The sequence below is a fragment of the Chrysemys picta genome, chromosome 9 (genome assembly GCF_011386835.1).
Source record: "Chrysemys picta bellii isolate R12L10 chromosome 9, ASM1138683v2, whole genome shotgun sequence".
Lineage (NCBI taxonomy): Eukaryota > Metazoa > Chordata > Testudines > Emydidae > Chrysemys > Chrysemys picta.
The window spans coordinates 81972292-81988140 of NC_088799.1; the positions used below are offsets into that span (position 1 = coordinate 81972292).

The window sequence follows — 15849 nt, forward strand, 5'->3', positions numbered from 1 at the left end:
TATACAATATAAATATCAAGGTTCACTGTTCAGAGCAGCATACAAGAACAAGGCAGGAGTGTGAGGATCTGAGCATCCCATCCAGCTGAGGACAAGAGTCCTGAAAAGAATGGTTAAAACAAATGCTCTAAATTATCAAGTGTACAAATTGGATAATGAGGCATATACCTTTTTATTGAGTTTCAGCCATGTTGAGAAGCCCTTGGTGTCCTGGTATTGAAGTCCAAAAAACCAGACCTCTCTCAGCCCAATTGTCTTCACAACCTGGAAAAGAAAACAGAGCAGTGTGCGCATCAGTAACTGTCACAACTGACTGTTCATGGGCTCACTGGTTATCTGGGAATGTGTTGGGGTGATGTAGTATAAGGTAGGCAAGTTTAGAAAAGAATCTAACAGGTGAAAGTTGGTTTGACTATGGGGATGGGGGGGCCCCGCGGGAGGAACACCCACACCCCCAACCATACCACTTCTACAAGTCCTTTATAAACAGAGGGGGGGGTCCCCTAAAACATTTACCATCACTCTACCTCAAATTTGGCAATTAGGGTAGGCCAAATTGAGGCAGGTAGTAACAGAATGCCCTATGCAGCTCTGCTGGTACAGATCATCTTCTTACATGCCCCCTCACTCTCCCTCCCTGAGGGAAGGCTGCCAGTTGTACAATAGTTTTCTGATTAAGACCGACACTAATTAAGAACTAAGCACCTATCAAACTCATTTCGGATGCCTCCTAAACCCATCTGAAACAGGATTCCTGCTGGGAAAAGCTGGAGAATGGAGCAACCCTAAGTTATTGATATACTAAGATTTTGGCACCACAAAGGCCAGGGTTTCCCTTGTATGTAGGTAGATTCCAGAGAGTTTGCAGGTGGGAAGCTATACATCTTAGACCCCCTACCTTTTCCTGGTCTCAGCCTGGACAGCAACAGTGCAAATGCTGAGATACTAGCCACTCTCATAAACGAGCAAGGAAGACTGTAGTAAGGCGTGATACCCAACCAGCATGTAAGGCAATGGCAGATACTACAGGAGTAGAGAGCATAGGTCTTGGCTCTAGTTCCAGAACCATCCCTCATTTTTTACATGCAAGGGTCCTATTTTTGAGCAGACCATGAACCACTCTGCTATGGACCAGAGAGTCAGTCCTGTTAACTGCCACATGCCTTAAGATTTGCAATGCATGCTGCCTTGTATGTAAATAAGGCCTACCCACACCCACCCGCTGTTTAGTTGCTCCACTGAAGTGCACTGCTTTGGGCAAGGCAGGACAACAACAACATGCCCCTTAGACAGTGATGAGCCACCAATACAGTAAATAAATCCCGATGCAGGGATCTCTTCTCTGTCATGCACCTAGCACACTTTTGGTGCTATATAAACAAAGACGACTTCACAAAGTTATTGTAGCATTCAGTGTTAGAAGCCTGCCAGAGGTGGAAAACTACTGTGGTAATGCTATTTCCTGTCAGGTGGTGGGAGTTATTTGTGATCATGAACAAACGAGCTACTGCCAAAGCAACAGAACTGAACTTTTTGATAAGCCAGGGACATGCTACAGGCTAAAAATTCCCCCACAGGCAACCTTCCTGAAACTTTGTCATCTGTCTTCCAATCTGTACTCTATACTTCAGGCAAACCAGAAAGGTATGTCCCCCTCTCCCCCATCATCTTCACTAGCTTCTTAGCCAGCTGACTTCACCCACCTGTCTTTCAAACTATGCTGTAAAATTATGACCCCTAACACCACTGCATCCAAGTGTCTCATGACTGCAGGCACTCACCCTATCCTACCTGTCAGACTTCAGATTTACTCACTCCCTCTGACTGCCTGCTTGCCTCTCTGTGTCTGATGCCTCGACAATCTGTTGAGGGAGGAGCAGTGCTGAAGTGATCTCCCCTCTCAAATCACTTCCTCTTTGAATCTTTAGGAAGCCCTCCGCTCCATCTTGTTTTATCACTATTGGGGTGCAGCATACCCTGGACTTTGTATTACTGGTTTTATGGCCAAAGGCTTGTAAGAATACAAGAAATGCTGGATCTGAGAACAATGCTGGGCCACTTACTGCTTTGCTACCTACAGCAAAAGGGAAAGGGGTTTACAGGTAAGTAGTATTTATCAGACTTGGTCTACAATTAAGTCAAGTATATCAGAGGTGGAAAGAAAAAAAAAAAATCCATACTCCTGACCAACACAGTTATTCTGATCTAGTGCCTCCAGTATAAAACAGCTAGATTGATAGAAGAGTGTGTCTGTCAACCTCACTACCATTGTTTGTTTAGGTGGATGGTGGAAAGGAGGAAGATCCCTTCAGTCAATGTAGGCTGGGTCTACACTGTGGGGTTATGTCAGCATAATTACACCAATATAGCCTCTATAGGGTAGACATAACCTTAGTAACAAATATTGGGCCACACCCTGCAATCCTCCCCTATGCACCAGTCCCTCTGACTTCAGTGGGATGTGTCTCAGTAAGCACTACTTGCTTAAGAGTTGTGGGACTGGCCCAATGGTTTAGAGTAGACTCCTGGGGACAGTGGGTCATAGGAACATAAGCAAATGTTTGTCACAGGCAATGGAATGCATGCTGCTAAACAGACTTTCTGAAGTGCATTTAAGACTGCAGGCTGCTATATAGCTTATAAGTGTGTGGGGCAGGGGAAGGAAGGGGTCTGGAACACAGTTAAAATGAGAGCTCTGTTCTCAGGCATCATTAACATTTGAATAGGATGGTGGCTCACCCCCACTGCCGCATGTGTCTGCTTGCCTCAGTTTCATTTGCCGACAGCTTAAGCCTGGGAGTTCAGCATGCTGAACTGCCAAAAAGGAACCGAATGGCATCACACTGAGGCCATAGCACAAAAGGACTTTTATTCCACAGCAGAGAAGTCTGAACTGTAATAGCAACAGCAACAACAGATGGGACAAAAAGGAAAGCCAGCTATGCAAACTCAGTATCTTTACAAATCTTATTCCCTCCCTCCCCCCGAAAAATATAACTTTTTTGCAAAGTTATACTGACTATGCTGCATAGAACCAACCTAATTAGTGCTATGAATTATGTGAGCTGTAAAGCCAAGCATACTCTGGCTTGTTAGACCAGGTCTGTGCTCAGGCTGTATGTACTCATTCATATCTGAAGTCTCTTTCCAACCGGATGTGCATGCTGGTAGCCTCTACCAAATGCAAAGGGAAGTGACTCCCCACTGCATTTAAAAATTATTTTTTGTTCTACTTGGCAAAGGGAAAACCATCATCAAGGCAGAGACGGATTTCTACAACTTCTAGGAGTCCGCCTGTCAGCTAGCAACCTGATTACCAATCTACTTTTGTTAAAGGGTTATACAGCATTTGGAGATTTGATGAACTGTTCGCCTGTGGGGCCTCACACACAATTCTTGGCAGTGAGCAGGAATGGAGGGTGCATAGGGACAAGATGCATAGGGTTGTTTTGACGATGAGGGACAATGAATTTTAAAGACAGCTCACCATATGCAGTATTACAAGATATACAAGTTATTTATAGCCTTACAAAGTAAGTGGAACAAGAGAACACTATCTTTCCTCCTCACCAGGCAGAATATTAAGTCAGGCTGACTAACAGAACTCTGGAGTACAATACAAGGAATTTATTCATAAATTCCATATTTTTTTATCTGCCTACAGGATGGTGGAAAGCGGTGTAGGGAGAGTTCAGGCAATCCTCAAGATTCCAGTTACGGTTTCATAGCATTTTTTTTTTAATACATATAAAAATTATATGCATGCGCTATTTAAGACCCTAGCTCAGGCATCGTTTATCAAGTGAAACTTGGGTTACCACAAGTAAATCCCAGATCGGAGTGGTGTCAAGCCTTTTCCCACCTTACATTGAAATAACCACACTAGGTATCTTTGCACTCATCCTTTGAGTGAATCTCTATTAGCACACTGGCAATGACAATCTTACAGACACATGCAAGTCTTCTAGGGCAGTGTTTTTCAAAGTTCAGGTCACGACCCAGTACTGGGTCACAGCATGCAACGCACTGGGTCACCTTGCTCAGCACCACCGCTGGGACATTAAAAGATAAGGCAGGCTAGTGCCTACCAGTTCTGACACTGTGCTGTGCCCCGGAAGCAGCCAGCAACAGGTCCGGCTTCTAGGTGGGGGGAGGGGGGGCCACGGGGCTCCATGTGCTGCCCCGACCCCGAGCACCAGCTCCACACTCCCATTGGCCGGGAGCTGCTTGCATGCCTCCGCCTAGGAGCTGGACTGCTGCCACCCACTTCTGGGGCGCAATGTGGCCCGTGGTGCCAGGACAGGCAGGAAGCCTGCCTCTGCGCTGCTGCTGACTGGGAGCTGCCAAAGGTAAGTGCACCCCAATCCCCTGCCCCAGCCCTGAGCCCCCCCCCTCCCCAGAACCTCTTCCTGGCCCCACCCCAGAGCCTGCACCCCCAGCCCAGAGCCTTGACCCTCTTCCATACCCCAACCCTGCCTCAGCCCAGAGCCCCCTCTCACATCCCAAACCCCTCATCCCAGCTCCACTGGGGCGTGGGCATCAGTTTTCTTCAACTGGGTCCCCAGAGGAGGAGAAAAGTTTGAAAACCACTGTTCTAGGGCAATACCAGTTTCTTCAGTCCCCTGCTACACCGAATGCTTCTTATCCCAGTTTCACATGCTCCCTATAAGGCTCCTGTTGCACATAGAAGACCATCGAGTTTTTGGCACTGCTCCAGACACAGCGTTCTGACTACTGGAGAACCACCACAAGGCAAGGGATTTTGTATTTGCTGCATGCCCAATGCCAAAAGTGAATCTAGACATCTACCATCCCCTCTCTACTGCTTTGAAGAGCATTAAATATGCCACCAAAGGTGCTTGTAAACGAGTATGAACAAGCCATTGACTGATGTGCATGAAAGGGACGTCTACATTAGGGAAGTATTTCCCAGTTTCTCACCATTACTCAGTCAGTTTCTCATTCTATATCACTATCAAAATGGCCAACACCAGTGATGACTAATTCAAGTATTTGAGTGACAATTCTAAAAATTAGGGTAAAATAAATAAATAAATCACACACACAGTTAAGCTCGCCTTTCGACTTTAAGAATTCCTGTTCTCTCGATAATCCTCTACAAGCAAACTAACTTCTCCTGGGATGCCTCAGTACCCCAATAGCTCTCTGACCCTAAACCCCTTTCACAGTTAGGTTCTAGTTATGCAACCAGAAAGTTGGATCACTTACTATCTCTTCCAGGAAAGCCCTCAAGTTACAGTGTCTTCCCATTTTTTGCAGGAAGGTGGTCAAGGTATTAAGTATTCCTCTGAGATACACCTGCCAGCAGCCCACTAACAGTTTTCACTACGTTCAACTTGATAGCTAGAATTGGACGCTTCAAGGTGGCCCATTACAGAATCTCTTTTCACATTGGATTATTGCCTCACAAGTTATTACGCAGATGCCATTCTGTGGATGGTTTACTAGTCTGAGTAGGAGAAGGAAAAAAAAAAAAAAAGGCACTAGCTAGGGCAAATCCACATCTTACTGGATCATTCTGCCTTCAATTATGCTCCTTGAAACCCACCAGCAATGGGACTGCACTACCAGAATTTGGTCCACTAACTTCTATTGTCAAATAGTTATTCAGAGACAATTGGAAGAATTAAAAAAAGTTATTTGCTTCCTTTCTCTGGGAGTGGGGTTCTTTCCTTCAATTACCCTTAAGTGGGTGGGTGGGTGGGAGAAATGGAAAAACAAGCTCATTTCAGTCATTTAGGTTATTGGGCATATTACGCACCAGTGGGTGGGGAGAGTTTAAAGAGAAAAGTGTGGTATGTATGCAGGAAGCTCCCCTTTCCTCTATATAGTCAGCATGGAATAAAAAGATGCCCTAATCAGGAATGATACCATGAGGGACAAAAAGCCTTTCTTGGAAGAATATCTACATTTATGGCCATGGCTCGCAATCCAGGAGAAGCTTGAACACAATTTCACAAAGCTGTTACGTAGTTACGACTGCAGGTCAAATACCACACACACAAAATTAAAAACAAACCAAAAAACACTAAAGCAACAGAGGGTCCTGCGGCATCTTTGAGACTAACAGAAGTACTGGGAGCATAAGCTTTCATGGGTAAGAACCTCACTTCTTCAGATGTATCAGACTTGCATCTGAAGAAGTGAGGTTCTTACCCACGAAAGCTTATGCTCCCAGTATTTCTGTTAGCCTCAAAGATGCCACAGGACCCTCTGTTGCTTTTTACAGATTCAGACTAACACAGCTACCCCTCTGATACAAAAAACACTAGTAATGTTTCACTTCAGACATTCTGCATGCAATATAGGGAGTCTTGTGCTGCTGTCTCTAACTGGAAAGAGTTGTCCAGCCTGCATAAGTTACCTATTCTTCATGGTTTTGTATCCTGAATTGGAAAAAAACAGCCTTTTTCCAGAAGTAAAAAGTTAATTTTAGAGTTTAGGAAGGGGGGTGGGGCGGGGAGCAAAGACGAGAAAGACACACATGAAGGCTCTTCCAAGAGAGTAAGATTTCTTGAGAGAATATCAGATCTCTCTCCAGTCTAAGAGAGGAGAAATAAGAGTAATAGTTTCTACTAGGGCTCCCAAGTCAAGAGATATTACTACTGATTGGACTTCTGGTTGGAGAGTCAATGCACAGTATGTGGCCAGGAAGAGGAATGGGGGGTGGGAGGGGAGGGACTCTGCCCAGCTTCCAGAAATCAGATGAGAAACAAGCAGGGCTTAAATTCAGCCAGAGCCATCCAGAGCAGAGCTCTGGTGAATATTTTTAACCCCATGGGAGAGCCCCAGCAGCCACGTTCCCTCGTGGGGCTGAAAACCCTGAGGACCCCCTGCAACTGAAACCTGGAGTCCTGAATGGGGGAAGGGGGCAAAGAGGTGCAGGGGGCTCCGGGAAATAATCCGAGATGCACTCTCCTTTAAGCTTCATTGTTACTAATGCAATTTTATTGCCGGGTCTCTCAACATGGTGTTTTTCTTAAAGCCCAAGCTCTGAGTCACAGGATTATGGTGACAAACCCCCATTCATTTAAAAACCAGTTTCAGCCCTCAGAGATGCAAAGAAAGAACTTGAGGAAAGGAACCCTAAAGCGTCAAATTCCAAAAGCAAACCAAGAACCCCAATTTTTCCCCTCTAATCTCATGATTTTTGGAAGGCCAGACTCATGACTAAACGTTTGGATTTGGCAATAGTGAAACTTAATTAGCAGAAATGCTTTATATGTAGAAAAGCCTTCATGTTTATCATTGTTTCATATACTGTGAAAAGGGAACAAAATGCTTTACCCAATGCATGAAGTTGGCTAGTTTCACGGTAGCCTTTGCCCTGGTATTCTAGCTTCACAGCAGTACACACATCCTAACACCACATCCAGCAGTAGCAATACGGTGGGGCGATTTGTTTAATGCCCACAAAAGTCACATTAAACTTTTACTCTTTGCCAATAAACTACAAAACCCATCTTCCTGTCAAATCTAAACTTAAGTTTTATTTCTCTCTAAATTTTTATCTAGAATTCCTGGGTATGAGGGCAGCCTTCAGAATAGTTCTTTGCTTTTAACACTGTACTAGTTTTATTCCTCCAGTTTAATTTAAATGTAGACCCATTTAATTTTACAGAGACTGGAAGCATAACTACTTGTGTATCAGACAAAGCAGCCTGATCACAAAACTTACATCTAATGTGTGCGCATCCTATCAAAAATAGATCCTGCATTTATGTCCATATGCTTTAAGACTGATTTTAAGTCTTTTAAAAAAAAAAACCACCACACCACCTCTCCTCCCCCCACCCCCATGAGGAGTTCTAGAATGATACAAATGAACCAGAATCATATAGAAGTGAAGCATAATTATATATAAATTAGGCAGCCCAGGAGCCACTATTCTAGGGGTAACCTTCAAATACACCTCTACCCTGATATAATGCGACCTGATATAACATGGTAAAGCAGTGCTCTGGGGGGGGCAGGGCTGCACACTCTGACCGATCAAAGCAAATTTGATATAACGTGGTTTCACCTATAACGTGGTAAGAGTTTTTGGCTCCTGGGGACAGCGTTATATCAAGGTAGTGGTGTACCACTAAGAAGGGCCCAGCTGTCCTTTATTGAGACAAACATGGACTACTGAGAAGACACCAAATAAGCCCTCCTCCCCATCCTTGGAAAAAAAGAAAGTACTCCTCCCAAGGTTCTGAATTGCCATAGTATAGGTTTTAGAAAGGGTTTTGTGCAAGATATACATGTTGCTTGGCACTAGTCTAACTTCATTCTCTTGGCCCAATCTACAGCTAAGATAACATGCTCCAAGAACAATTTGGAGGGAAAAATGGATAATCTCATTTTCTGGTTTGAACAAGAGCAGCTACAAGGCTTCCCCCTAAGAAAACAATTCCTGGCTCCAGGTCAGCCTTTGGAAACAAGTTTAATTTTGTATAAAGTTGGTTCCTGAAGTAAATGGCAAAACCACATTTCCAAAAACACTTCAATACCACAACCACCCATAGCTGCAGAAAGATGATGCATTCTGGGGTGGGTGAGTAGACCTGATGAACAGTGTCCATGGAATCCCATCTTTCCCTTATGTTAATACCAAAAGGCATTGCTAACTTCAATCTAGGAGGCTAATGCATTAACCACTCTACCAGCCCTTTAAATGCCACAAATATTTCAAGGAAATATTAGATTACTTTTGCTACTGCTAAGTGCACCTCCATTGGCTCCTCACAGTTTACTTATGTGCAGTACAAAAGCCTGCAAAAAGGTATTCCATAAACCGTTTGATAGGGTGAAGTTGTTTTTTCTATGTACCCCTAGGGAGGTTTGTTTACTCACTCTGCTAAACTGATGTGGCTAAAACTGTTGCTCCCTAATAGCAACCATGAAGAAATTGGAAAAAAAATAGACAAGACTTTTCCTACTTCTATTTAAAGTCCTTGTTTGTCAGCGAGAGGACTTAGAAGCAAAGTAATGCACATTGGAAAACTATCCCTATTATACATATAAGATGATGGGGTCTAAATTAGCTGTTACCACTCAAGAAAGATTTTGGAGTCACTGTGGATAGTTCTCTGAAACTATCTACTCAATGTGCAGCAGCAATCAAAAAAAGCAAACAATGTTGGGAATCATTAAGAAAGGGGAAGACAGAAAATATATTGCCTCTATATAAATCCATGATACGCTCACATCTTGAATACTGTGAATTGGAAAAGGTTCAGAAACAGGGCAACAAAAATGATTAGTGGTATGGAATGGCCACCATATGATGAGAGATTAAAAAGACTGGGACTTTTCAGCTTGGAAAAGACAACTAAGGGGGGGATATGATAGAGATCTATAAAATCATGACTGGTATGGAGAAAGTAAATGGTATTTACTCTTTTTCATAACACAAGATCCTAGCTGCGGGGGGGGGGGGGGGGCACCAAATGAAATTAATAAGCAGCAGGTTAAAAAAAAATAGCATCTCCCCCCACACACACACACACACTCACTCAGTCAACCCATGGAACTCCTTTCCAGAGGATGTCATGAAGGCCAAAACTATAGGAGGGTTCAAAAAAGGAAATAGCCATTGATAGACCTATCCTTCATGAATTTATCTATTAGCTAGGATGGGCAGAGATGGTGTCCCTAGCCTCTGTTTGCCAGAATCTAGGAATGGGCGACAGGGGGATGGATCACTTGATTACCTGTTCTATTCATTCCCTCTGGGGTACTTAGCACTGGCCACTGTCGGAAGACAGAACACTGGGCTAGATGGACCTTTGGTCTGACCCAGTATGGCCATTCTTATGTTCTTAAGCATCACATCATTGCTCTAGAATCCAGGAGTCACCTCAAAACCAGCCTACTGAAGATCCAATACATTACAGGAGTGATTCAGTACAGGCTCTTTCCCCATTGAGATGGGCCTTGATAGGCTCCACATTTGAGTATGTGCTAGCATATACTCATCGCCGAGCATAAAAAAGACTGAGCACTCTGAATAAGATGTAGCTACAGGGCTAAAAGGGAGAAGCTGAAATTTCAGCCTTCACTTCTTACAGTTCATAGCTTTCTGTTACCAGCCAAGTTTTCATCTCTACAATGCAACTTTCTGAAGCATGCCATAATCACCTAACTTTGCTAATAAACTTTTATTTATATTAAAATAAAATTCAAGTCCTCAAAATGAGTCCTACAACCTTTGTTTACTTTAAGGTTGGGTGATTGGTTTTGGAGTTACATGCAGACTTAAACTATTAAAACTTGGACCTCAAACCATGTAGACTTCAAACCCAATGTACTCTGGTCTTTAGTCCTTCCTGAAGTAAGTGTGTGTACACATTTGTGTACACACACCCCTTCAGACTCTTAATTTGGTGCTGAACTGGCTGTGTGTAAGCATTCCACAGGGATAGGTTTGTGGAAGCTGTACAGTATGAGCAAGTTGAAGCTCAAGATATGTTAACACAGCTGTCCTTTAGGCAGTCCAGTTCCCATACCTACTAGGTAAGTAGCTCCACATAAACAGGGATGTTACCATCTGACTTGACAAGTTTGTCAAAAATCCTCAAATGAAAAAAAATTAATGAGTTATGTTTGCAGATTCATCAATTTAAGAAAAAATTAGAACACTGAGATGTGAAAAGTTATAAAGTCAAAAATTGAGTTTTTGAATATCCAAACTTTGGATTCCTAGGTTCTCAGACTAGGGACTTGATTGATTCATTACATATTCTGTAGTCATATACACCTGTGCAAAGAGGATTTAAAATGCTCACAAGTCTGGCATAGTCTGTTTTGATGGTGTGTGTTACCCCCCAACTTGACATATCATGTAATTATGACCCAACATTCCCACTCACCATGTTGTGTAGTTATGACAGTACCTACTTTCTTCACTTCATATGTCAGATACTGTACTATATAATGGTCTAGGAGTCCCATACCCATGTCTTCTCCAGAAAGTATACAACACAATATTATGATGTGGTATTAGAGCAGTTATAAAATTCAAAGGGTAGATGTAGTAAACTGGACTGTCCAGCCCAGATCAAGGATAGATAAAGAAATTTTTCTGGGAGGTACACGGAAGAGCTGTCCATTTCTCTTACTATCAAGAAGTAGAAGATTTGTAGAGCTGTGCTTACAATACGGGAGAGGAATGTTGTGGTCTGACCTAATAAATCAGAAGTGCTATTGTGGTACGATAGATGCAGAGGCTTTGACTATGGTGAATAGTCAGAGGGCGCATGTGGATACAAAGCCAGAGATAAGATTTTGGGGAACCAAAACTGGTTTTCTAGACTTCTACTTTGAGCAAAAACATTGAAGGAAGGGTGTGGTCCTAAACCTCCACTACATGTTCATTTAGGGCAATGAGTCAATTTTTAAATATTTCCACACTGGTTGCTGGCTACAATTCCCAACTTCCTATCTGTAATGCAGGGCTGAAGTGTGATGTAGGCTGTACATCAAGAGATGGTAATAAAACGGGCGGAGAAAGAAGTAGACTAACAAGATCCGAGTAATTACTAGGTGCTGAACAGGTCAAAAGTAGAGCTGCTCCATGGGTAGGAAAGAAGTCTGCAGCAGAGTAGGGCTGGGGAAGGGGAGGGGAGGGGACTCTGCAGGTCTGTTTGGAGATTTGACTGTACAGTGTTGTACAAAAAAGTCAAGGCATGCAAAAGATTGAATTCATGTGATTTTTTTATTTCAAGCAACTTCCACTTAATGGTGTCTGATTGCTACTTCTGTAGGTAGTAAATAAAAAAAAATTAAATTCCACCAGCCTAAACATGGATTTCTTTTAACAAGACTATCTGGATTTAAATTCTAGTTACAGAAGTCCAGCCTGCACACTACACCTTCAAAAAGAAAAGAAAAAACCCATCTGTACCAGGAAGAGCGCCTCAGACACAACCAACCGAGTGAACTACTGCTTCCTCCTGGTAACCACACGGTACTCAAAGGAAGTAAAACAAAATGTAGCTGGTGGCATTTATGGTAGGAAGAGTGTCTCAGAGGAAAGGGAGAATGGGATGGGATTGGGGGGGCATGGGGTAGGATTCCAAAGCAGTTTAAAGGAACAAGCTATCATCCACCCCATCTATAATTAAACAATTTAGAATGAAGCAGTATTCTGCGCCATATGTAGCAGTATTAAGGGGGCAGACACCCACAATGTAACAGTCATGTATTAAGCGTCTCAAACCATGCTATATTTTACCCTTTAATCCACACGCAATGAGGGCGGGGGGGTGAGGGAGGAGAAGAAGGAATAAATTGGTGTTGATGTTGCAGTCTTCACGCTAATCCACAAACTAGGGAGAAAGAACAGGAGTACTTGTGGCACCTTAGAGACTAACAAAATTATTAGAGCATAAGCTTTCGTGAACTACAGCCCAAGAAGTGCATCTGAAGAAGTGGGCTGTAGTCCACGAAAGCTTATGCTCTAATAAATTTGTTAGTCTCTAAGGTGCCACAAGTACTCCTGTTCTTTTTGCGGATACAGACTAACACGGCTGCTACTCTGAAACTAGGGAGAGTTGCCATTTCACAGGTGCTTTACTGACCACTTCAACAGCAGTGAAGGAAGAACCACCCAAGGAGCTAAGCAGAATGATGGCAGCAGAGCCCCTTGACTGACCTGTAGCTCCATAACTAAGGCCTTGGCTACACTGGCGCTGTACAGTGCTGCAACTTGCTGCGCTCAGGGGTGTGAAAGTGCCCCCCCCCCAGCGCAGTGAGTGCAGCGCTGTAAAGCGCCCATGTAGACAGTGCACCAGCGCTGGGAGCCATGCCCCTTGTGGAGGTTTTTGGTTTTGTTTTGTTTTTAAAAGCACACTGAAGAGCTCTCCTCCAGTGCTCTCCTGCAACTACACAAGCCACGTTAAAGTGTTGCTGTGGCAGTGCTTTAGTGCTGCTAGTGTAGACTAGCCCTAAGTAACTCATTTAATCCATAAATTCTGAAAGAGCCTCCCATCATTATCTGTAGAGTGTTACCGTTTCACTATTCAGCTGAAAAGTGTTGCCATTCAGAGGCATCTAAAGCAGCTGAAGAATTAGAAAAACCTCACACATAATAGTAAGACTATATGGAACAACACATCAATAACTAGGACTGGTTTATACAAATGGCTATATGAGCACTTAGACAGTTTTCCGTTGCAAATGGTCAGCTGTTTATCCATGTATGTAATTTTCCTAGCTCTATACTTAAGTCAGGCATACAACTGCACATGCATCCCCAAAAAAAGGGCGCCAGATATTAGAGGTGTGCAAAAGACTACAGTAGAACCCATCTGAAGCTCCTGGAGACAGGCAAGACAGAAGGACTCATGCATCCCTTGGGTGGATCAATACATTAAATCAAAGTATCAAAAGGGGTAGCCATGTTAGTCTGTATCTGTAAAAGAAGCAGAGTCCTCAGGCACCTTACAGATGTATTGGAGCATGAGCTTTCGTGGGTGAATACCCACTTCTTTGGATGCACCCATGAAAGCTCATGTTCCAATATGACTGTTAGTCTATAAGGTGCCACAGGACTCTTTGCTTCTTAATCAAAGTAGTTGGTTATAGAAATAACAGCTTAGACCCTAGTCTCCAGAAAGAGGGAAGCAGGAGAGTAGTCTTTACAGTCTCAGGCTGCTTTGTCATGGAGAAAGCTACCTAGTTTACTACTGAATATTTTTTAACAGAAGTTGCACAGAAAAAGAGGGAGTTTAACAAATGTCAGCACTTAAAAATAAACTGCTGTGAAACCATCTCTGCAGCCAACCACAAACTCCACCCTGCTCTAGTGAAGCCACTTTAATAAGATGAAAGTCATGGGAACTAAGTGTCAGAATTAGTGTCAATTCATATTTGAAGTGATTTACAATGAACACAGGGTAACAATTTTTGCTGCACTTTTAGATAAGGTGAGCATGGTAGCTAGAAAGAGAAGAGGTCCAATGAACTCACTGGCAGGTCAAATATACAATGTAGGGCTAGCTATACACAGGCTGCACTTGAATGTGGCTGAATGAAGTCAGCTGCACATACTACAATATGTTCATATCCATTACAGTTGTGTATCAGAAGGTTTTAGCAAAACTAGTGCCCAGCTAGTGGTCAGTTTAGTAAAAAGGGAAGAACAGCTCAACTCAGATCTAACAATTCCTACATTCAAAGTCTCATTTACTCTCAAATGAAAGAAAGGGAATGCCAGTGCTAGGAGTCTGTTTGGAACAGAACAGAAAGTTACCCCCCTTGACAAGGCTCCAGGAAGCATCAAGATTAGGCCTGACGTCAGGAGAAGATCCCTACACAGCTACACAAACTGCAGGCTGGCTTTATCAGTTCAGGCAAAAAAAAAAAGTTTCTCAACAAGGTGCTGAAAGAGATGTGGCTGCCAGGAGCAGTGCAGAAGTGACTGCTGACCCAATTTTGTCCTAAGAGCATGCCATAACTTAAAGCAGCTAGTACAGCTATAAGTCTAGAAGTAATTACACCAAAGCCAGAGCACTGTAACCTGGTTCCATTGGATCTTACCCACTGTATCCAAAAATCTCTTTGGACAAGAGGCAAAGCCAACAGCAAACCTCAAGGCCCACGTAATGGCAAAGCAAGAGTTGCAGCTAAATGTGCAGTCCAAGACGTCCATTAGTAGCTGTGGCAAGAAATGCAGTTCTACACTGCATCAGAGGTACAGGTCTCATTTTACACAGATAGAAGATATGCCCCGTACCACAAAAGTCTACAGTCCAAATTAGGCAGCATGCAAACATGGTGGAGAGATGGCTCTAAGTTGAATATGCAGTTGCAGCTTGGCACAGATCTACATCAGAAAAACTAGAACTACTAGGCAAGAACAGAAGAGAATGGTTAGCTGCAAGAAGTAAGCTTTTAGGAAAAACCACCTCACTCTTTATGCAAGTGCATTAGATCAGGTGCAGAGGATAAAGAGCAGATGTAAAGGCTTTTTTTTTTTGCATCCGAACTCTTTGGTCTTTCTGGTTATACTTACCAACTCGCTATTTTACACTGTTATATTCTTAGCAACAGTTCAAAATATTCCAAGATAACCCTGAACAATCGTGCCATGTTTGGGTTATAATGTTGGATGGTACTTTTCATGACAAGTGGTTCTGTGAGCCAGCTTAAATACAGGTTTCAGAGTAGCAGCCGTGTTAGTCTGTATCCGCAAAAAGAAGAACAGGAGTACTTGTGGCACCTTGCAGACTAACAAATTTATTAGAGCATAAGCTTTCGTGGACTACAGCCCACTTCTTCAGATGCACTTCTTGGGCTGTAGTCCACGAAAGCTTATGCTCTAATAAATTTGTTAGTCTCTAAGGTGCCACAAGTACTCCTGTTCTTCTTTTAGCTTAAATACAGTAGAACCTCAGAATTATGAGCACCAGAGTTACAAACTGACCAGTCAAACACCCCCCCCCCCCACACCACACACACACAAACACACCCATCCACCCACCCCCCCTCATTTGGAACCCGAAGTACACAATCAGGTGGCAGCAGAGAAAAAAAAGCAAATACAGTACAGTCCTGTGTTAAACTACAAACAAACAAAAAGAGGAAAGCAGCATTTTTCTTTTTCATAGTAAAGTTTCAAAGCTGTATTAAGTCAATATTCAGTTGTAAACTTCTGAAAGAACCAACAACATTTTGTTCAGAATTACGAACCAAGGCAGTCTTTGCAGGCTAGAACATTTGGTCAAGAAACAAAAATAAATACAGAATAATCAGTCTTATTTCAAGACAGGAGCAGTACTTTTCCCATTGTTGCTGAAGCTGAATGGGATATTTCCTTTGCAATCAAACTTCCTCCTTGTG

General features: G+C 43.0%; 1 protein-coding gene across 2 annotated transcripts in view; it reads right to left on the reverse strand.

Annotated features, from left to right (window-relative positions):
- Nucleotides 1-15849, reverse strand: part of MSN (moesin) — a 76008-nt gene that overhangs the window by 14527 nt on the left and 45632 nt on the right. For both annotated transcript variants that reach the window (XM_005279517.5, XM_065557237.1), the window contains exon 3: nt 169-264. In XM_005279517.5, the coding sequence (XP_005279574.2) occupies nt 169-264 (96 nt within the window). The remainder of the gene's footprint in view (nt 1-168; nt 265-15849) is intronic.